Genomic DNA, 22,508 nt, shown 5'->3' with positions numbered 1-22,508 from the left:
GAATTTTCCAAGGGCAGTTGAAAAAGTTTGGTAAGACTGCCAATCAAATAGAGCAGGAGCAGCTGGACATTCTATTTCTAACTTATAATTTGTAGAAATTTTAGGCATTTAGTTCTCTGATTAGCAGTTGAATGTTCTATGCTGCTTTGTAGTTTCCCAGTTCTATTGTAGCTAATAATATTTTCGATTATACTCTTACATCCACACCACGCAAAGCAGATCATTAACAAAAATTGCAACTCTCTGACATGTTGTACCAACAATTTTCCCCAAATTTACTTAAGATGGGGGCGTGGCAGGGTGTCGGGGCAGGGGGTTGGGGCAGGGGCAGGGGTCATGTGCGGACCATGAGGACGTTACAAACAACATGGTGCAGCATACCAGCACCGAAAGTTACAACAACAGCAGGCACATCAAACGCTGCAAGAACTGGGACGCTGATACACACGCAAACAAACACAATACTTAAGTACGGGCACACACACAGTTGCATGACCCCGTGGCACGATGGGAGATTGCACCAATTTTGTTGCCCAAATTCCGTTTTTAATGCTGCAAGCCAGAAACTTCCATAGATGCCGCCACTACAAGGATATTACCTCTGCTTCTAATATTGGCCCAAAAAAACCGTCTTTTTTGAAATAGTGAATGGACATTTGATACAATATACTTATTTTGTGTTCTTTGATTAAGTTAATAATCACTTAGGGAATTTTCTTTGGAAAGATTATTTGTGTTTAGTTTACTTTCCAAAAATTTAAATTTAATAAGAATAGTTTTATTTAGAATAAATGTAGGTTCTGTGTCAGCATATTTACATTATTAATAAACAATTTTTTTTGAAAATTAAACTGTTTAGCCCCGAGTACAAGGGCAGGATCTATACAAATGCCCGGTAGATAGCACTGGACCGGGCATCATACACACAAAAATATAGCATGTAATAAGAAAATGCATAATAATAAATGCATTTGAGGTGAGGAAATAATTATTATGGATACCAAAGTAAGCAACCTAACTTTATTTTCCGCTTGAGAAGGCTTCTCTCTTTTTTGTAAGAAAAATGATCTTCGAAACCGTAAAATTAAATTACAATTAGACATTTTAAATGCGAAGGTTGATGAAATAAACCTATGTGATAAGTCTAATATTATTTGAAGTCGGAAGACTACCATAATTTTTTTCACTGCACTCCAAAGTTGAGGTTTCAAATTCGAAGCCTAAGAAAACGCAACAACAGCTAGGAAACAACAACGAAGGGAAGAAATCAACAGTAACACATACTCACCACAAACACAGGCACACACATGCCGCCATGCGCATACGTATGCACACACACAATTTAAAAATGCAGATTTCTATTGCAACATTCGGAAGTGCTTGAAAAATTGTTGTTGCCACTGCCGCTGCCGCTGCCGCTGCATCATTCCCAGTCATCGTTATTGCCAGCTCCATGCCCCATCGTCCTCGTACACCACCTCCTCGGTCTATATGGAGTATCCCCATAGCTTCCTGCTGTTCCTGCTGCTCCTGCTGTTCCTGCTTCGGTTTAAAAAGCCTCGCAGAGCTCTCACCCTCATTGTTTGCCGCCCTTCTCTATTCTGCCGGTCCATCCTTCTCCAAATCTCCATCTCCACGTCTTCTGTGCTTCATTCGGTTGTTTTGAATGCTCCGAATGGGGTACCCAGAAATTCGGGAATATCCTTTAATCAAAATCTGATACCGGGCTTAAAGTTCACAGAAAAATGATCATAAAAGGCATTTGTAAAAGTCAATGGGTATCTTAACGAATAAAACAATGATAATCACTTAAAAAAAACCGATTATTTGTTCACTTGTCAAGAAAATATACAACACATTTTTAGAGGATGATGTGTATATGCGGCGATGTATCTGTGAAATATACCACTAAAACGGTTGCTTAAAATATTTGCAGAACACAAGCTTCTAAGAGTGTTAGACACTTCGTTTACTTTCGAGTCGGGGCGCACTTTTGGTTTTCTCCTTTTTGTGTTCAGCAATAGCATCAAAATTGCAAAGAAAAGCCAGCAAACAGTCAGTAAAATATTGTAGCTGGCAGCTGCGCGAGGGCTCCAAAAGAGGAAAAACGCAGAGGACTGGGGCTAGTTTTGTATGAAAAGCGAGCGTAACAAAACAATGAAAACATCGTCGTCATCACAATCATCGCCATGCGGTGTTTTCTTGCCATTTGTTTCCCGAAACTCTTTCACTCACTCCTCTGGCTATCTCTCTTCCTCGGCGCTCCCCTTCTCGCTTCAGCACGCATAAGACCAACAAAATGAAAGCGCAACAACAAAACAACAACAATAACGGCTAGAACATCCTAGTGAAACGTGGCCAACAAAAAGTACAAATAACCCACAGAGGAGGCGCTAATCCAGAGTCCAGCGTCCAGAGACGAACTTTCAAATATCCTTAAAAACAAAGGAGCGATGCAAATCGATAAGCCGTTTACTCCAAAAACTAAACTAAAGACTAAACTCAAATGCATGATAAAATCTTGACCCAATTATTTATTTTTGGCGCCCAACGTGGGGCCCTCATCGATCATATGCTCCTGTTGTTCTAGGTATATCGCAATTTGTATTGGATTTATCGTCCTTATTTACAAGCCGGAAAACTGAAAAAGCTCCTAAAGAAATATTCGATGGCCCGTTGTCTTGGCACCAGATAAGCTCTTTATCGTATTTGTGTTAGTTTCTTTAATATTTTCATTATTCTAGCACGTGTTTAATAATTATTAATGAATAAACAGCTGAGTAGTAGCTGAACTAAAAGAGACAGTATCCTGTAAGATTTTCCCCAGGAATATGGCCAATAAACTGGTTCTTAACAGACACAGACAAAAAATCCTGATAGCCAAAGGTGCAAATGGTGCTTACAGATTATCATCGTTTGATACTACACCCGGAATTAGGGAAACTGAAATTTCAGATCTGAAATTTACCAGCCATCGTGGGTGGTGGGTTGTGGGCCGGAGTTGAGGGCTTATACTGCCATCCTGCCCATCTTCTTTATTTTAGCCAAACCCAGTTACCAAAGTCTTGTGCTGCGCCATGGGCTTGCATCGAGTTGACCCCCTTCCCTCTTCTGGTGGTGCATGTGTGCATTGTCTTTGATGTTTGTTGTACGTTCGGCTTCATCTTCAGCTGCAGTTACAGCTCTGCACTAGCATTCGCATTCGCATTCTCGCACTCGTAGCCGTAGCCGTAGTCGTAGCTGTAGTCGTACTATATCTGTGCCACGTCTAAGTCTAATGTTTCAAGCGTCAGCAGCAGGAGCACTGCACAAAATACAACACACGAGAAAAAAGTGCACAGGGGGGAAAAGAACAAAAGCCATGGCCAGACAATTAACCAGCCATCAGTCATTTGGTTTTCCGCATGGCACGCATCAGGGAAGGTTGGTTAAGTCCCAGTTTCCCAGCACCATCCCGGCCAGAAGGCAGTGGGTGGTAAGGAATGATAGCAATGATAGTCCCGAGTGGAGGGAGGCGGCTCCCGGGGTGGTAGTCCTACGCTTAGGACAAAAAATATCAACGAAAATGGCACAAAAGCGGGTCATATCGTTTACAAGCGACTAAGAAACATACTAGAGTTTGCATGGAAATACTTATTTGCATACATTAGTTGTGTTGAAAATGGTAAACGAAGACAGCGATAATTTGGCATTAAACGACACCTGATTGTGTGATTTTCAAATTCAATAAAACGAACCAAATAAATAAATAAGCAGAATTTCCAAAGCAGATGACTCTAGAAATTAGTTGCCATGCTTCCTCTTAAGTGTAAGGCTTTCAATTGACACTCGAATAAAATAAACAAGTAAGTCAAATAAAATTGCTTTCTTTGCGGGATCTAATGATTTTCATATGCACACGCCAGTGAAGATAAATATGTGTGTATATACTGGTGAGTGTATGTGATGGCATATATGTATGTGTACCCGCGCCTTTGACTGCACAAAACTTCGCATTGAATTTTGAGAAAATTTCAAACATATTTAAAAGATGGCGCATAAATTATGTGCAGACATATTGGCCAAGTGCAAGACATGGCTTGAATCCTGCCCGAGTTCGAGTTTCCACACTCTTCGTCCCAGTCTCACCACCCTCTTGGTGTGTATGTAGAAATTTATGGCCACCATAAATTGCATATTTCCCTTTTATTGACTTAATTAATTTCACAAATAAAATTGTGAAATACAAAGAAGGCCAGAAATAAGAATTTTAAATTGCCAATATTGATTAAAGCACAATTTTACGACGGCGACATTGGGGTTTTATTGATCGATTTAATTAGGAAAATGTGTCTTAAATTAATACGCTTTTTTGTATATACCTTTTGCAGTAAATATTTAACAAATAATTGTACCAACTTGTATTGTCTTTACTTAACGAACTATAAAGTGTTTACTTAACCTCAAGGCTAAAAGTAGATGCAAAATAGTATCTAGATTATTGCTCTAAATACTTTATATATATTCATGCTATTGATTTTTGCTAAAAAAAAATTAGCACCTGCACTTTGAAAAGTCCGTAGCAGCGATTTTTCCACATTTTCCCACATCTCAAACTGGGAAATTAGACCACAACTGACAGGCGGCCATCAAACAAATAGCCCCGAAATCGAAATAACCAACTGCAGTGGATTGCAGTCCTTCGAGGGATATTCAGGCAGTGGATCAGTCGGAGAAGAGAGCTGCTGGCCAAGCCTTTGGGCTGACAGACAACATGTAAATTCCATTATATGTACGAAATGGAAATTAATTTCGGTTGCATACCAAAACACACATGTGTGTGTGCGAGGATTTTTATGTTTTCATTACGGAGTCGAATCTCCAATCGGGAATCATGCGCCAGTAGTGAGAAAGTGAAATGAGCTGTCAGCGGATAAGGGGTGGTGGGTGGTGGCTGATGGGTAGTGGGTAGGCGGTAGACGGTAGTGAGTCCTTCAGGATGTGAAGGGGGGTCACAGGGTGACCCCTGGCCAGGCCAATGCTAATTTGAATTGCCTGGTGCATGGTCCTTTGGCGCATGTCGTTGACTCCTTGCGGCAACTAAATCAAGTGCTGCACGTGGCAGATGCACTGGGCCACTCCTCCCTTTCATCTTTCTCCATTTCTCCTTTCTTTTCCGCCCCTTTTCCCGCCTTATGCTTCGCAGCTCTCGTCCTCCTTCTTTGCTCTCTGTCTCGAGCGAGGTTGATGCTCTGTTATCGCAGTTTGGGCACACTGCGATGAAAACTATAGCGCGTTGGTAACACTGCATTGGTTGTCTTGTTTCAGTTTCGCCTACAAATTGTCTATACCAAGTGGTATTATATCTTCGTCTGCGGAATATTTGAAAAAAATTAATACAATAAAGTATTATTATAAGATGGAAATAATTCTTATAGTACGCCCTCTGCGTGTAATCCTTTTAGTTTCGAAGCACCACGAAATTATGTTTATCTTGCAACATCGCTGTTCTTTTAAAGGCAGTTTTAAAAGGAAAAACGGTTTTTTCAGTGCCCGAAATGCTGGAAAAGCTGGTGGACTTGAAGGACGTGGGGGTGGGGTTGGGGGTGTTGGTTGGGTTGGCGGGAATGTGAGCGGCTATACGCCTCCTTTTTTGGCAAATGTCGCGAGTCGCGAGGCGTCGCTAACGTGGACATGGACATGAGCAATGTGCAATGGCGATAAGGAGGAGTTCTCGCAGCGGACATGGCCATTCCCATTCGAGAATACCCCACCCCCCCTTCGGGGGCATAATTGGCCAGTCAGTCACCCCGCGTCCCCCCGCGCCACCCCGCGCCCCGCGGCACTCCACAATCAATTGAAGCGTAATGGCAACAGTTCAATAACTTTTTGGCCATTCTCCACGGGATCCCGTTGCAGGCTGAAGATGATGGCCACCACGCCGATGCCGATGACGATGATGATGCTTCAATTATCTATTATGGATCTAATGAGTTGTCATGTTCGGATATTACGGGAATTGATTCGATTGCGACTGTTTTGTTACTTGCAGACGATAAAAGTATTTCAGGTCGAGGGGGTTCTTCATGTTTGCCAGCTTTTAGTGGCTTTATATCTGCCTGGATGGCTTTCAATGCGGAGTCTTTTATATATCCGTATAGTTTACCTGACCTAAAGTTTCTTACGTTATGACTTTATGTCGCATACGTTACATTTTAGCATAGTTAATGCCATTTCTCGTGTATTTGAAGTAAGAACAAGCTGATAGGTCTACAAAATTGAAATTAAAATTTAATGTATTTGGTTAAGTATAAACTTACCTGTAAAATGAGAATATACAAAATTACATTTTTGTTGTACTGATGTGGCGAATTGTAAGAAGCACTTTAATGATTGCACGGTAACGCTACTTAAGGGCATCTTAGCCCTCGTTTAAGCCAAGTCTCTGAGAGATGTCCGCTGCATTAATCAAAAGCCAAAGAAGTTAAAGGCAATGACTAATATTTTTGCTATCAGCAGCGCCAAATGGCCAACGAACCCCCACAGTGCCCCCTTTTGGCCCACATCTATGTGCATATTTAAGCTGCGGGGATACACATACATACATGCAATTGGTGGAGTACATGGTTTACCTGGCTTCGGGTTTTCGGAGTCGCTCGGTGTGGAGTTCGAGGGTCCTGAAAGGCAGGAGGAGGTGGTGGCGGGGGTGGGGTTTTCCGAGGATTGATGCTGCTGGTTTTGGCTTTCGGTGGTTCGCTATCATTGCACAAGTGCGCAAAATTTTGGACTCAATTCACGTGCTCGGCTGCCAAAATTGTTGCCTGGCCTCCGTACCGCCCAACCTACCTTCCTATAACAAACAGCACCCCTCCCCCCTCACCGCCCTTTCCGCATGCCCCACTGGTACCGCCTTTCGCTCCATAAATTTGCACATTGATCGCCCTGTGGCGCTGCCTCCAAATATATGTATGTATGTCTGTCTGTCTGTCTGTCTGTATGTGTTTAATTCGATAACAGCGCCAACGGTAAAGGGAGTTGTTCGAAAGATTTTTACCCAACTCAGCGCAACTCCAGCGCCGCTTTCGATCCAACTGCCCCTTTCGCCCTTGCGCCCTTTTGCCACACCCCCTGCCACCAGTATTGCACTCTCAAGTGCAGTGAAATAGTTGTGAAACACTTTGCCAAAGATGAAAGATAAATCCAAAAAAGCAAATGGCAGCGCACAGGCAGCGCTCCACACCCGAATCATTTTTGCATAACTTTAAAAAATTTAATCAAAAGTACTCGTATTCTAGGTATTGTAACTGCACTGCTGAAAGAAACATTATTTCTATGCTTAGAGAATACATACATACATATATCTTAAAACTCCTTTTCTTACTTCGCGCGTTACCATGGCAGTTAACAAAATAAATTCGCCATATAGTATTTATTTGGTTATTAATATTAAAAATTAAAACGGGCTGGCAATTAAAAGTCCGTCGATCGAACCACTGCTGCTGAGTTCTCTAACAGGTCGAACGAAAGCCGTGCATAATTTAAATGTCTAGACCTCATCCCGCCCCCTTGCCCCGCCCCCTTGCGCTGACCGCAGGCCGTGGAATGGCATGGAAACCTGGAAAAGGGCAAAAGAAAATGCTGAGGGAAAACAGAAACTCATTTCCGCAAGCCGAAGCTGAAATACACTCGATGGAAAAAGGATATGTTTCGAAAAACATCAATTACCCATCAAATGAATTAACTACAAATAAGAGAAAGTGAAATATAAGTATGCAGTAGACCGAAAATATTTATATATTTTCCAAATAAAATATAAATTTATATGCGCATAATAATGCTTCATAAGCAGCAGTATTCCGAGTGTGCGTGCGCAAGGATCCGCACTCCCCACTAGGTATTCCCTTTATCAAGAGCGAATACCTCAAGCTTCCGGCCTGCCACTGTCAATAATTAAGTGCGAACCTTGATATAAACTTTACGCCAACTCCGCTGACGGTCGCCGCGTCTTCCGTCTGTCTCGCTGTCAGTGCACTCGAAAAAAATCAGTATTGCGTAGTACATTTGGAAGCCCGAATACAAACGGGATCCACCCAAGCTTTTAGGCCAGAGCTATTGAGCCTTAGTGAAGGTTTATTCATTCTACAAATATTATATTTTATATATTATATATTTATATTATATTTAGATAACTAAAGTGGTGTCTTAATATATAAAGCTAAGTTCAAGGAATCAATTGATCTTCTGGGGAAGGTGTGGTTTCCCGATGTCTCCCAAACACTCTAACATAAAGTAATTTATTTGGCTTACAGTTAGTGCACCAGCGCTCTGTTTTCTTTCAGTGCACCACTGCATAGTCCATTTCATTTGCTCTGTCTGCGTTTATCCTTTCGCAGGCTCCCCTCACTTTGCGTTCGCTTCGTTTTGATTAAATTAAAAAGTTACCACAGCCTCAGTCGCCCACGAGCACAAACAAACCCACATTCGAATGCAACCGAACGAACAAGCAAGTGACGAGAGTCGCCTCACTTTCCCACCGCTCGTTCTCTAATTGTGTCTTCAGCCGTCAGTGCTGAATGTTGCTGTCTCTTTCTGCCGGCCACAGGCCCTCTCTTTCGCACGCCCGAGAACAATGTGACCCTGGGTGTGCTAATAGATTTATCATGAATCGTTTTACAGTCCGTTACTGTTATTGTTCCTAAGCCACAGGTTGAGCCATTGTCCTTCAGGTGTCCTTTCTGTATTCCCTGCCAATTCTTCAGGACACTTTGGCATGCCTGTAGAATTCTTCTTCGGGGGTATTCAGCCTTGGATTTAGTGATTTTCATAGGCAAGAATTTCTCGTATTTCGTAAAAATAAAAGGTAAACAATATGTGTAGACAAGTATTTAATAGAAAGCAGCGTTTTTGGTTTCGAGAACTGTAAAAGATATAAAATTGGAAGTAATAAATATAATGATTCTTGTTTCAATTCATTGACACCCTCAAACTGCCACAAACAGCAAAACCCTGTCATGCCCACATTGCTGAAACCTAAATAAACGTTTCATTATCAATTGTCAATTCATTTGGGTAACAATTATCAAGGGTCTTTGTTTTTGCCTGTGGATTTGGCCATCAAAAGACTTCTATGCCGCAAAGTATGCATCTTCCCAGTCGACAAGTTGACAAGGTCAAACTACAGAATGGATTGCCCCATCAAGATAAGTCAAGCTTATCTGCCAGTGGCATTCGCCGAATCTCCGTAATAGTGGACAATTTCGATTAGATTTCCCACATAAGGCCAAAGTAGATCGATAAGATATTACAGGCTTAACGGCAACCCAAGCAGCGGGGTTGAAATGTGAATGGACACAGAAATAAGTCTATTTACTACTCAGAGACTGCTTCACCGGCATTTGGAAGAATATTGCTAGGGAATCTCAAAACATTGTATTTACCGAGAACGATCCTCGAAAAGTTGTTTAAAAATGGGACACTTTTGCGTTCGACTTAAACATAAACCATTTGGTCTTAGATTGGAAGTACACATACTGGTTAAGTACAGATAGTGCAAGTGTTATAAATTAAGTTAAATGCCAATCTATATAAGGAGGAAACCCCCGTTGGGCTTTGCCCATTTGGAAAATGAGATCCGTCGAGGCAGCGATTTTGCTCGGCAGCTGTTTGCTGCTGTTGGCACTGCCCGTACAGTCCGCACCTGGTAACCTGAACGGCCGAGTGGTGGGCGGTGAGGATGCGGTGAAAAATCAGTTCCCCCACCAGGTGTCCCTCAGAAATGCTGGTTCCCACAGCTGTGGGGGCTCGATTCTCTCCAGGAACTACATCTTAACCGCCGCCCATTGTGTAACCAACCAGGACTCCACTGGAAATCACATTCCCATTGCTGCGGAGCGATTTACCATTCGAGCCGGCTCCAACGACCGATTCAGCGGAGGAGTCCTCATCCAGGTGGCCGAGGTGATTGTCCACGAGGAGTACGGCAACTTCCTGAACGACGTGGCCCTGCTGCGACTAGAGACCCCCCTGATCCTGTCCACGAGCATTCAGCCCATCGATCTTCCCACTGCGGACACGCCTGCGGATGTGGACGTCGTCATTTCCGGCTGGGGAAGGATCAAGCACCAGGGAGATCTGCCGCGCTACCTGCAGTACAACACCCTGAAGTCCATTTCCCTGGATAGGTGCGACGACCTGATCGGCTGGGGAGTCCAGAGCGAGTTGTGCCTGATCCACGAGGCCGACAATGGGGCGTGCAATGGCGACTCCGGTGGTCCGGCCGTGTACAACAACCAGCTGGTGGGCGTGGCCGGGTTCGTGTGGTCTGCCTGCGGAACCAGCTACCCAGATGGATATGCCAGAGTGCACTACCACAACGATTGGATCAGGAATAACTCGGATGTGAAATAATGCTGTCATAGCTGTACTCCGGAAACTTCATTTGAATAACTGCTGGACGATAATAAAAATGTTAAATTTCACTATGAATAAAACTATAATTTTTAATAGTTTTCGTCTTTCATGGCAGCTATAAGTCTCAGCATTTGTTAGTAATGATCGTAATAACAGGGGAACAAAAGCGGTTAATATTGCAATTTAATAAATACATATAATCATTGCATACCTATTAGTTTTCTAACCAGTTCATTCATTAGAAACTATTTAATCTGTAATATGAATGAAATGTTTGCAATGGTAAAATTAAATGGTTGGATGAGATATTCTTAAAACGATTAGTTTACAAAAATGCCGTTTATGTGGTAAATATTATAAAATAATACAAAGCTAAGCGGATTTTTTTAGACAGATACTATATATGCTTATGCGATGTACTTTATGCGCTCTTTAATTCATAAAAAGGATAAGTCACTTTTCATGAATTCTCTAGGATACGGAAATTGACTATGAATTCAGAAACAGTCCGCAGGAAGGTAAATCGTAACTTGGGGAATTCCGTACAATTTTGATGGCAAATCAAACACGTCTTTAATTGGTTACATTACACGGTTACATTGGCACCGATTCAAAAATAACCCTTTCCATTACTGTTGACGCCTTTTGCTATTTTTTGTATACCCGTTGTTAGTAAAGTAGTTTGAAAACTATACAACACGTAGAAGAAAAAGTTCTTTTGGTTTTGATTAAAAATCGTGAAACCTCATAGCATAAATGAAGTACATAAAAATATTGTAGTAAATATTGAATGCTTGTTTTGTGATTATTGGCTAACCAAACCATTCTAAATAGGTCGAACTGGCGATTACATCGTAATATTCATACTCATATTACATTGGTGGGGACCAAACAATACGAAAAAATTAACAAAAATATCTATGCATATACTCGATCTATAAATTCTTAATATTTAAAACCTTACAGTAGTAAAAAATAACCGAAAAGGCTGGGGAAAGATATTAAAAGACCTTTTCCCGATAACCAACTGGATCATCGCCAACTAATGATACAATCATTATCATTGTCAAAGAACGGAAAGTTGCCCTCAATATTTGGATAATGGGTTATTTTCAAAACTGGGCAAAGCCCAAATCCAAACTGCGATTTGACCACAAGATAAGCCCATAAGCCGTAAAACAATTAGCAGTGACATAATCAATCGCCACGACTCTCCGATTAGATTTATGCACATTAAAGCACCGATAAAATAAATCTCGCGCGATAAGATACGGATAAGATAGTGCCTGCTGCAAATCAGAAGGCTAGATCACCGGGTGATCACATAAAAGGGGCTTCGCCAAGTTGGGCATTGCCCATTTGAAAAAATGACAATCGGTAAAGTCACGATTTTGCTCTGCAGCTTTCTGCTATTCCTGGCACTGCCCGTACAGTCGGCCCCTGGTAAACTGAACGGCCGCGTGGTGGGCGGTGAGGATGCGGTGAAAAATCAGTTTCCCCACCAGGTGTCCCTCAGAAATGGCGGTTCCCACAGCTGTGGGGGTTCGATTCTGTCCAGGAACTACATCTTAACCGCCTCCCATTGTGTGTCCAACGAGGACGAGAATCATGTGATTACGCCGATCGCAGCTGAGCGTTTCACCATTCGAGCGGGCTCCAACGACCGATTCAGCGGAGGAGTCCTCATCCAGGTGGCCGAGGTGATTGTCCACGAGGAGTACGGCAACTTCTTGAACGACGTGGCCCTGCTGCGACTAGAGACCCCCCTGATCCTCTCCACGAGCATTCAGCCCATCGATCTACCCACTGCGGACACGCCAGCGGATGTGGACGTCGTCATTTCCGGCTGGGGAAGGATCAAGCACCAGGGAGATCTGCCGCGCTATCTGCAGTACAACACCCTGAAGTCGATAACCACGGAGCAGTGCGACGAGCTGATCGGTTTTGGATTCGAGGGCGAGCTGTGCCTGCTTCACATGGTGGACAATGGTGCTTGCAACGGCGACTCCGGTGGTCCGGCCGTGTACAACAACCAACTGGTGGGCGTGGCCGGATTCGTCGTGGACGGGTGTGGGTCCAGCTATCCGGACGGATATGCCAGGGTCTTCTACTTCAAGGACTGGATCAAAAAGCACTCTGATGTCTAAGAATTTGAAACAAGCAAATGCTTTTGTTAATCAAACTTAGCACATAAAAGGATATTTTTTTTTATTTAAAACTTTATAAATAAAAATACTTTATTTATAATATTGTTAATTATGAAAAAGCAGAAACTTAATAGGTGTGAGTTTTATTTGGTATATGATTTACTTGCTACTGCAGAAGAGTAAAACATTTTTATGCTACACTTTCCGTAAATGAAATGCTCTATGCTCACTATCTCTGAAAATTAAAAAGATTGGCGTTTTGTTTGCACCTGAGAGATAAGCAACAGCTCGGGAAATCACGGGTTTAGGTGTTTTGATCTAGACAATAAATTAATGTTTAGGTTCGATTGATCACGACGAATACCAGGGCTGTGAATCCATATCATATCAGCTTTGGTTCGGTTCGGTTCGGGGTTCGAACCTCAACGGATGATGAGGTTCCAGTTTGCGAACCGGTTCGTCGACATGCTCCGGACGAGGGTGATATTAATTGCTTTATATACATTTATATATATTTATACCCGTTATTCGTAGAGTAAAAGGGTATAGTAGATTCGTTGAAAAGTATGTAACAGGCAGAAGGAAGCGTTTCCGACCATATAAAGTATATATTCTTGATCAGGATCAATAGCCGAGTCGATCTGTCCATGTCCGTCTGTCCGTCCGTATGAACCCTGAGATCTCAGGAACTACAAAAGCTAGTTGGGATTAAGCATACAGACTCCAGAGACATAGAAGCAGCGCAAGTTAGTCAGTTGGTTTCTTATTTCGGTTTTTAAATTTCTATCTACTGCAGTTGCCTATATTATTACTCATATAATACCCATGGTTGAGATCCTTAAAGGATTCTTAGTGCATGCTCGTAGACTTGCATATGTTTTGTATAATTCACTTCGCCTTTAAAGTGTTGGCTTCTCTGAGCTGGCGCCCCTTCAGTGGGTTACACATTTTTTGCATATTTGTCAAGCAATTTTACTCTAAATTTGCCAATTATGCGCATTTTTTGAGCGTGACCCGAATGGCCACCAATACCCGCCCGAAAAAACACATACCGATACGGAGTTGTACGTGTGTGTGTATTGGGAATATGGCCTTTATCGCTTTGGCTACATTGTCTCCTGGCCATTGTTTTCAACGAGGGTTGCTACAAAATATTAATAGTACTGTCTAACTGGGCTGGAACTTAACTGAAAAACGGGTGAAAGTGGTATGAACTCAAAGAATATATCTCATGAATTGTTTGGTAATTGTGTTACTTACTTTTTAGGTTTAATTTTATCCTCCTTAGATTTAATTAATTTTCCAAGCCATGGTTCCAAAGTCCACGATCATAAAAGCTTACACATGGTTAGCGTTTCGTTTGCTTGGATTGTATGTCAATTCCTATTTTTTCCTATTTGTTGAAATCATAAGCAACTGCTTTTAATACCAATTTCTAGATGCCGCCCTAGCTTAACTTTGGTGCCACTTTTTCTCACTCGTGCCCCATGTTGTTGCTGCGATCTCGCGCATTTACCAACTTATATTGGCATAATTTATACTTTAGCAGCATTTTTATCGCTGCGCTCCGCGCGACACACCAAATACAAAATCAAATAAACAATGGGCCGCTGCACAGGAACAATAGCAATAACAATATGCCAGTTCAGCGTTAGCCCCGCTTCCATCTCCCCCCCCCCCACCATACTATATGTACATATGTATGTGTATGGCTGCCCTTAACCCTCTGCCTTAACCCTTGCTGGTGCACTTTTCGCGCAGTGTGCTGTGCGTCACTTTGCGCGCTTTATTTATTTACGATTTTTGCGTGAGCCCCGTTCGATTCTTGTTTTCTCGTTTATTTATTGATTTACAATTTATACATGCTCGGTCGCTCGGTCGCTCGCACATGCAGTCACACAGTACGTATGCGTTATATTTGCCAACGAGTGTGTGTTGTCATCATCGCATCGCATGGCATCGCATCGCAGTCATCATCGGCATCTTTATTTGGCTTCGGTTGCGGGTCCGCAGGAGTCCTGCGAGGAGCCCTCCCCTCCCTGCGGCCCTATGTCAATGCCATCAATCATTGCTAGCAGCATTTTTATGTAAATAATTAAAATAGAAAATAATCGTAAAATAAAAGGACCGAGCAGCGAGCACCGAGGACCGAGTGTAATTCTTTTTTGACGCAGTCTGCCGAAGAAGATGACTGCAGCGCAGCAGTTTGTGGCGATAAAGGACGGAATTTCCCATGAACCTTGTCGCGTGTCGCTCTTCATAATTTCCCCCCTTAAATTATCGCTGAAATCGCTGACTGAAAAGCCACAGCCACAGTGGAAATGAAGTGGAAATATTTGAGTCCGTAAATACGGGGACCTCATATCTATTTGCTTGCAAGCAATCCGCCTATTTGACTCCCAATTAAGGTAATTTTAATGAGTATTACGTATGGCACTTGTGGCGGAAAATGGCTTTATTACTCTGAATCAAGTGAGTGACCATCATATTGTGGGCCATCTATCAACTCATTCCTATGCCACCTGCAGGGGCACTCGCAATTTGAATATTGGCGGCCAAGAGTCAAGAGTTATTAAATTCCACAAAAATACAACCATATCGATCATTATTTTTCTGTTCGAAGCGGAAATTGTAAACAAGAGTGGACGAGTGGAGCACTGGAACTTCGATCTGGGAAACTCCTTCACGCCTCACTCTGCTGGCGGACACGTTTTGCGATGTGTCATCATTCGGCATCGATGAAACGGAGGGACTCAATTATATTGTCGATGCGACTAGTAGTGCAGGCACATTGGAATTTTAAATGAAAAGGCTGGCTCGACTTTAAATACTGGTATGATGCGATGAAGGGGCCGAGCCGTGTGTGTTGGTGTTTGTGTTTGTGTTTGGCATAAGAATGCGTCCAAGTGTATCAACGATATAAACTTCTACGTCCACATAGACAAACGAGTGTGGGCCAGCAGCATATAGCCATGTTTGCGCACATATCTGAGCATATATGTATGTGTGTATGTGTTTTTATTTAAATGAATTGCACGCAACAGCAATTCCGAAAATTGGTTTCGGCAGGAGAAAGCAGAAAGGAGAAAGGAGTTGTGCGATAAGAGATATTTTTTACTCCATGCTTTTTCAAGGAGCCAACTAAGTGACACGGTGTGTGCACGCCACTAATTGGCTTATTGCGCAATATTTATGTTCTACCAATGTGTAACATCAATACTAATGGTAGCATTGCTGGCAAATTACGTATACGCCACATGCTCGTTGGGGGTAAAGTCAAAGCTCAAAGTAAAAATATGGAGTTGTTGCTTAAAACCAAATCTTTGCTAAAAACTAAATGCATAGTACGAGATAGAGTACCGCGGTTAATTAAATCAATCATTCAGGCTCAAAGCACAGGCTTGTAGGTGCGCCGCTCTGAATTATAATTTCGGTTCATTCGTCACATTGGCTCCTACAATAATGGTTAAACAAAAATAATGGAAATAACTCTCTGGAACGCACACATAAATAAGTCCACCCACCCACACACACACACACACACAGGCAGAAGGCGGTGTGGTGTGAAGTGTTTGATGACGGACGCGTCGCGGTAGCGCTCCCGGAAAAACCCCAAAATTTCCGCGTTGAGCCAGCGTGGACGCACCAATGGGTGACAGCGTGCATTGGCGTCACGGCCCCGGTCACTTACATGCGGAAGACTGCTCTCCAGAGGTCCATGGACTGCCAGCAGGACCCAATCTCCAGGCCCATGGGACAGGTCAGGGTGAGAAAATTCGAAGCTTTCTCTTCCGGTTTTTCTCTTCCGTCCGCTTTTCCATGTGTGCAATTAGAGATGCACTGTCACACCAGCTGATCTCACTCTCAGCTGCTAAACCAGTGTTGGAATACGGCTCAGGCTACCGGTCTGGCAGCGCTGCACAGCCGAAGGCGACCCCAAACACAGGTGGCGCTTCTAGGGAAATGCTACTGATCAGAAGCAAATTGCTACATAACTAGCCAAACGATCTCGTCTCTAAACGTAGCATACTTTCCTGGGCTGCTGACGAGAATCCTTGCCAGCAACGCATGGAATCCTTGCGAAAATAGCACCAATAAGATGGGGCTAGGAATAAGAGGTGTCAAAGGTCAAGGAGCGGACCAACAGCCAACCCCGCCGCTAACGCGGTACACCGTAAGACGGGGCTCTGGCGACCGAGCAGGAGCGGTATAACTCCCACCGAATAAAACCCTTTCCCCTTCACACCCCTCTCACCAAAAATCCACGGAGCGTCTGACCCAGAGTGGGCGGCTACGTGGTCTGCGTCTGCGCCATAGTGGCCGGCAGTAAACCCAACCCTGGCAGAAGGGATAAATCTGCAACATAAACCTGGCAGTAGGGATAAAATGCACCCAAGTGAGGAATGTCGGTAAATAACATTACTACTCCAGGTGGCAGCCACTTAGTTGGAAATCCACCCGTGGTTAATCCCACGGCAGGGGCACGGATTCTGGAGGCCCCAAACCACGTTCTAAACCAACCTGGCGAGGTGGTGGCAAGCTTGGCCGCCTCGACAGTGATCGCAACAAGCAATCATTACAGCGAAATGGACAACGCGGGAGCGTTTCAAAGCAGTAAAAAGATCCTGCGTTCGCCGATCCTACCAAGATCACCTGGGCCACCACAGACTGGTGGGTCAGTCCTGGCCGAGATGGGAGATGGACAGGACACGCCGAAGCGGGCAAGGACCCCGAGCAGCCCCTCCGGCTCGAGCCGCAGTACACCTCCAAAGAGGACGAAGGCGGATGGGCAAATTAGCTGCGCCGACAAGCTATCGGAAATCGGACGGGTTCTGGATCAGCTAATAAACCTGACCAACGTGAAGCAGGTGAGGCACATAAACGTGCAGATGAAGGCGATGTTCGCCAGGATGAAGGCCCTCCAAGAAGACGCCAGCCGGGGGCTGGACATGGAGGCCGAACAGCGCCACGCCCTCCCAGGGTGCCCCAAGTGTGGGGACAAACGAAGGAAGACCGAGCAAAAGTCGCAGCAGACCACCCCCAGGCGAAAACGGGACAGTTTCGTGCAAACGGACCAAACGGCAAAGGGAAAGAAGCCGGTGGATAAGAGAGCGAGCCCCCCAAGACAGCAGGCGAAAGCAGCGGAGCAAATCCCGGCTCAGCCAGCGGGAGTCCCAAGCCGTGGGAAGCCGGACACGTGGACGAAGGCGGAGTCTAGGAAGAAGGCACGCCTAGCGCGGAGACCCGACGCTGTCATAGTCGAAGCGAAGGGAAAAACCTACAGCGAGGTCTTGGCTTTGGTCACCAGGCGAAGCGACGGACAACTGCAGGAGTTGGGAAGGAACGTGCACAAGGTTCGCTGCACAGCTAGTGGTAACCTCCTGCTCGAGCTAAGCAGGGATGGTGAGAAGAGCGCATCGCTAATGAAGAGCGATCTGGAGGCGGTGCTGGATGGAGTCGCATCTGTGCGAGCTCTGACGCAAGACTCGAGGTTGCAATTCCTCTCGATCTGCGACTTGGACCCATTAGTCGCCAAAGAGGACCTGTCAAAGGCGCTGGTGGACCAGTTCCAAGTTGACGCAAGCTCGATTAAGCTGAAAAGCCTCCGACCTTCCTTCAGGGACACCCAAACGGCAGTAGTGGGCCTGCCGTGCAGCGAGGCACAGGCGGTCCTTGCCAAGGGTAAGCTGAAGGTGGGGTGGACAGTCTGTAGAGTCAAGGAGAGCGACTCCAGACCCAGGTGCTTCAAGTGCCTTGAGCTCGGCCATATTGCAGCGCGTTGCAAGAGCACTGCAAACCGCAGCGACTGCTGTCTTAAATGCGGACAAACCGGGCACAAGATTGCTAGCTGCACTCAAGAGGCCAAGTGCTTCCTATGCACCAGTGCCAAGAGAGCCGACGCTAGGCATATTGCGGGTAGCAGGAGATGTCCTTTGAGTACCAAGCCTCCGAGGAAATGAAGATCGTCCAGATCAACTTAAATCACTGCGAAGCGGCGCACCATCTGCTGAGCCAAACCATGCGCGAAGTCCAAGCCGACGTAGCGCTAATAAGCGAGCCGTATAGAAAGACCCCCGGGTCTGACTACATATTGGATGGTACAGGAAGCGCCGCGATCCTAATCAACGGGACAAGCCGGCCAAGAAACCTGCGCATTGGCTCATTCTATGTAAGGGGGCTGGTTGGCGACCTGTGCCTGTACAGCTGTTATCTACCGCCACGCCTTTCCCTTCCGGAATTTTCGGCAGTTATTGATGAGCTGGCTAACGACGCAAGAGGAGAGCGAAACGTGGTTATCGCTGGGGACTTCAACGCCTGGGCAGAGGAGTGGGGCTCAGTCCACACGAACGCAAGAGGGCGTACCCTTCAGGAAGCCTTCGCGTCTATGGACGTAGCTCTTCTAAACACGGGGACGGAGCACACCTTCAGCCGAGCTGGAGCAGGATCGGTAGTAGACCTGACCTACTGCAGTGGCTCGCTTTTCCAGCGCGCACAATGGTCCATCAGCGATGCCTATACGGCAAGTGACCACAAGGCGATCATCTGCGACATCACCAGCAGAGGATCTTCTACAGCCCCATCAGCGAAGAGGCACTTCAACCCAAAGACGCTCCAGCGGGACGCGTTCCTGAGGGAATTTGGGAGCCCCGACATCGGTGAGAACGCAGCGGCAAGCGCAATCAGCCTGACTAGAGCAGTCGAGAGGGCATGCACGGCAAGCATGAGGGTGTCAAGGAGCCACCACCGCCACCGGGAACCAGTCTATTGGTGGACCGACGAGATCGCAGAGGCTCGCAGAACCTGCCTTCGGGCAAGACGGCGGCAGCAAAGGGAGCACGGCCATCCCAACAACGAGACTCTGAGGCAAGAATACGCCGACAATCGAAGGGCCTTAAAGAGACTCATCAAGCAGTCGAAGAAGAGATGCTTCTTGGAGCTGTGTGACTCAGCCGAGCAGGACCCTTGGGGCTCAGCATATAAAATAGTGGTTAAAAAGCTAAGCCAGGCGAAACCTCTAAAAGCAGGCGACGCGGCCACGATGACAGCGATCGTGGAACACCTGTTTCCAATGGTGCCCTCGGATCCGCAACCTCCTCACGCGGTTCCAGGCGACTTGTCGCAGATAGCGCTCCGACCGGAGGAAATACGCGAGGTCGCAAAGGATATGCCTTCGGGGAAGGCGCCAGGGCCGGACGGTATCCCAGATATCGCCGTCAAGCTTGGAATGTACGAGCACCCGGAAGCATTCGCAGCCGTCTTCAACCAGTGTCTCACGGAAGGCTTCTTTCCAGAGCGCTGGAAGAGACAGAAGCTGGTACTGCTCCCCAAGCCCAACAAGCCGCCCGAGGACCCATCCTCATACAGACCGATATGCCTGATCGACCACATCGGCAAGGCTTTCGAACGCTGTATCAGCCTCAGACTGCACGAGGCCATCTCCGCTGCAGGGGACCTCTCAGAAATGCAGTTCGGCTTCAGGAAAGCGAGATCGACAGTGGACGCCATAGCAACGGTCAAGGAGATCGCCTCGAAGGCAATTGAAGGCACAAGATGGCACGGTGGCAGCAAGGAGTACTGCTTGGTGGTAACACTGGATATAAAAAATGCGTTCAACACAGCGAGATGGGGCGTCACCATAAGGGCATTACAGCACCTAGGGGTACCGGACGCTCTGGTGGGCATAGTCAAGGCCTACTTCAGCGACAGAGTGCTACTGTACGAAACAGAAGGAGGCACACTTGAGCACAGGGTGACCTGCGGGGTCCCCCAAGGTTCGGTTCTCGGGCCGCTGCTGTGGAACGCAATGTACGATGGTGTGCTACGGCTGCCACTACCAGGGAGAACCAAAGTAATTGGTTTCGCTGACGATATTGCCGTGGTAATCGTGGCAAAAACCGTGAATGAAGCCGAGAGCCTCGCGAATGCAGCAATCGGCATCATAGTGGAGTGGCTCCAAGCGGTCGGCCTGGACATTGCTCACCACAAAACGGAGGCAGTGCTTATATCTAGCCGCAAGCAGGTAGAGACAGCCACCATCCGAGTCGGAGACACCACGGTCACGTCGGCGCGAGCGATTCGATACCTAGGGGTCTTGTTAGACACTAGGCTAACGTTCAAGGAGCATCTGGCGGAAGCGAACAGGAAGGCGTCGAGAGTCGCTAGGGCTCTAGCGCGAATAATGCTCAACTGCAGGGGCCCAAGACAGGGGCGCAGAATACTCCTACAGTCCGTCTGCAGGGCAACAGCCCTGTACGCAGCCCCAATATGGGCGGAAGCGGCGGAGAAGAGGTCCTACATAAGGGGCCTGGAATCGACGCACAGGCTGTGCGCCCTAAGGGTGTGCTCCGGCTTTCGGACAATCTCAGACGACGCAGCCCAAGTCATAGCGGGAACTCTGCCCATAGACCTGCTGGCCTTGGAGGCGAAGGAGATACACCACGAGGTGAAGAAGATTGTGGGACAGTGCAGCTCGGCCCAGAAGCGAGCCATAAAAGCCAACGCCAGAACCAACAGCTTGGAAAGGTGGCAAAGACGGTGGCAGCAGTCGACGAAGGGAAGATGGACCTTTAGGATCATCCCGGATGTGGTCGCATGGACGCGAAGACAGCATGGCGAGGTGAACTTTTGGCTCACCCAAATGCTCAGCGGGCATGGATGCTTCAGGAGCTACCTGGCCAGGTTTGGCCACGACGATGACAGCCACTGCTCAGAATGCGGCGTCGACGAGACGGCTGAGCACATCATTTTTAATTGCCAGCGATTCGACCGTGACAGGGAAGGCTTCATGGAGGACGTAACGGACCCTTCTACCCTAGGGGAGCGCATGATCTCGGATCAGACGTTCTGGGATCAGATGAGCAACTTCGCTGCAGTGGCGATGAAGAGGCTGCGGGCAGCGGAAAGAGAGAGAGCCGCTCGGAGTCAACAGGATCCTAGCTAGGGATAAGTGAGCGCATCCTGGCCCTGCGAAGCATAGCCTCGCGGTAGTACCGCAGGGACTCCAGGATTTCTCGCACCTCACAACACCTTACAACCCCCCCCCTCCCCCCCCTACACACAGCACCCTCCAACCCCCCCACACCATTACAACTTGTACATACTAATATCTACCCACAACAATAAACATGATAAAAAAAAAAAAAAAAAAACACAGGCAGAAGGCAGAACAAGCGGGGGCGACAGACATGTGTAAGTACATACATCTGTGTATATTGGGAAGTGTCGTCGGTTGGTGCTACTTTTGCCGCAGGAAGCGGTCGCAGCTGTGGGTTTTAAAATTTCAATTCATTTCCGTTGTGCATACCGTTGTGTGTACGTGTGTACGTGTGTATGTGCGGGCGGGTCTGTGTCTGTGTGTGTGTGTGTGTGTACGTGTGCTCTACAACAGTCAGCCGACAATACACACGCAGGAGGGCACACGCACTGGCAAAAATGAAAAACAAAATGCGGCTAAATGGCAGACAGGCCCAAAAACAACATACCAACAGAAACAGCACCGGCAACAGCAACAACAACAGCAACAACAACCACAACAGCAACAACACAGGCAGGTCCTTTCTGGTCTGGCCAGGGCAATTTATGTGCCGAAAAGGCCAAACAGAAGCGAACCTGAGGCCTGTTACCGGGGATCCCCCTACACACTACACCCTATACTCTATACCCTATACCCTACACACTATATCCTACACCCTATACCCAATACCCTACACCCTACACCGATACCCACACTAAAGCCCTATGCAAACAGTAGCAGGACCCATGGAGCATTCCACTGCCATTCCAGATGGGATTCGAATCGGTGATTTCCTCTAATCACCTTTTTCAGTATGGAAGCACTTTATAATTGAGTTGTAGAAATGTTGAATGCATGTCATCAAAAGACACAATGATGAGCCCACAAATAAACCCCTTAGAATACAGGGTATCTGCTAGTCGATCAGGTCGAGCATTTGGCTCTGCTTGCTTGCTTTA

General features: G+C 46.1%; 2 protein-coding genes across 2 annotated transcripts; both read left to right on the top strand.

Annotated features, from left to right (window-relative positions):
* The first annotated feature begins 9,581 nt into the window (after positions 1 to 9,581).
* Positions 9,582 to 10,482, top strand: LOC122624387 (serine protease SP24D-like). The gene has a single exon (XM_043803898.1). It carries the CDS (start codon positions 9,604 to 9,606, stop codon positions 10,384 to 10,386), a length of 783 nt encoding a protein of 260 aa, XP_043659833.1. The 5' UTR covers positions 9,582 to 9,603; the 3' UTR covers positions 10,387 to 10,482.
* Positions 10,483 to 11,740: 1,258 nt separating this feature from the next.
* Positions 11,741 to 12,667, top strand: LOC122624476 (serine protease SP24D-like). Its single transcript, XM_043804028.1, has one exon. The coding sequence runs from the start codon at positions 11,757 to 11,759 to the stop codon at positions 12,534 to 12,536; it is 780 nt and encodes a 259-aa protein (XP_043659963.1). The 5' UTR covers positions 11,741 to 11,756; the 3' UTR covers positions 12,537 to 12,667.
* The last annotated feature ends 9,841 nt before the right edge of the window (positions 12,668 to 22,508 follow it).

Source organism: Drosophila teissieri, chromosome X, assembly GCF_016746235.2.
Source record: "Drosophila teissieri strain GT53w chromosome X, Prin_Dtei_1.1, whole genome shotgun sequence".
Lineage (NCBI taxonomy): Eukaryota > Metazoa > Arthropoda > Insecta > Diptera > Drosophilidae > Drosophila > Drosophila teissieri.
The sequence above is the reverse complement of the archived record's forward strand: the minus strand, read 5'-3'. Positions and strand labels throughout refer to the sequence as shown.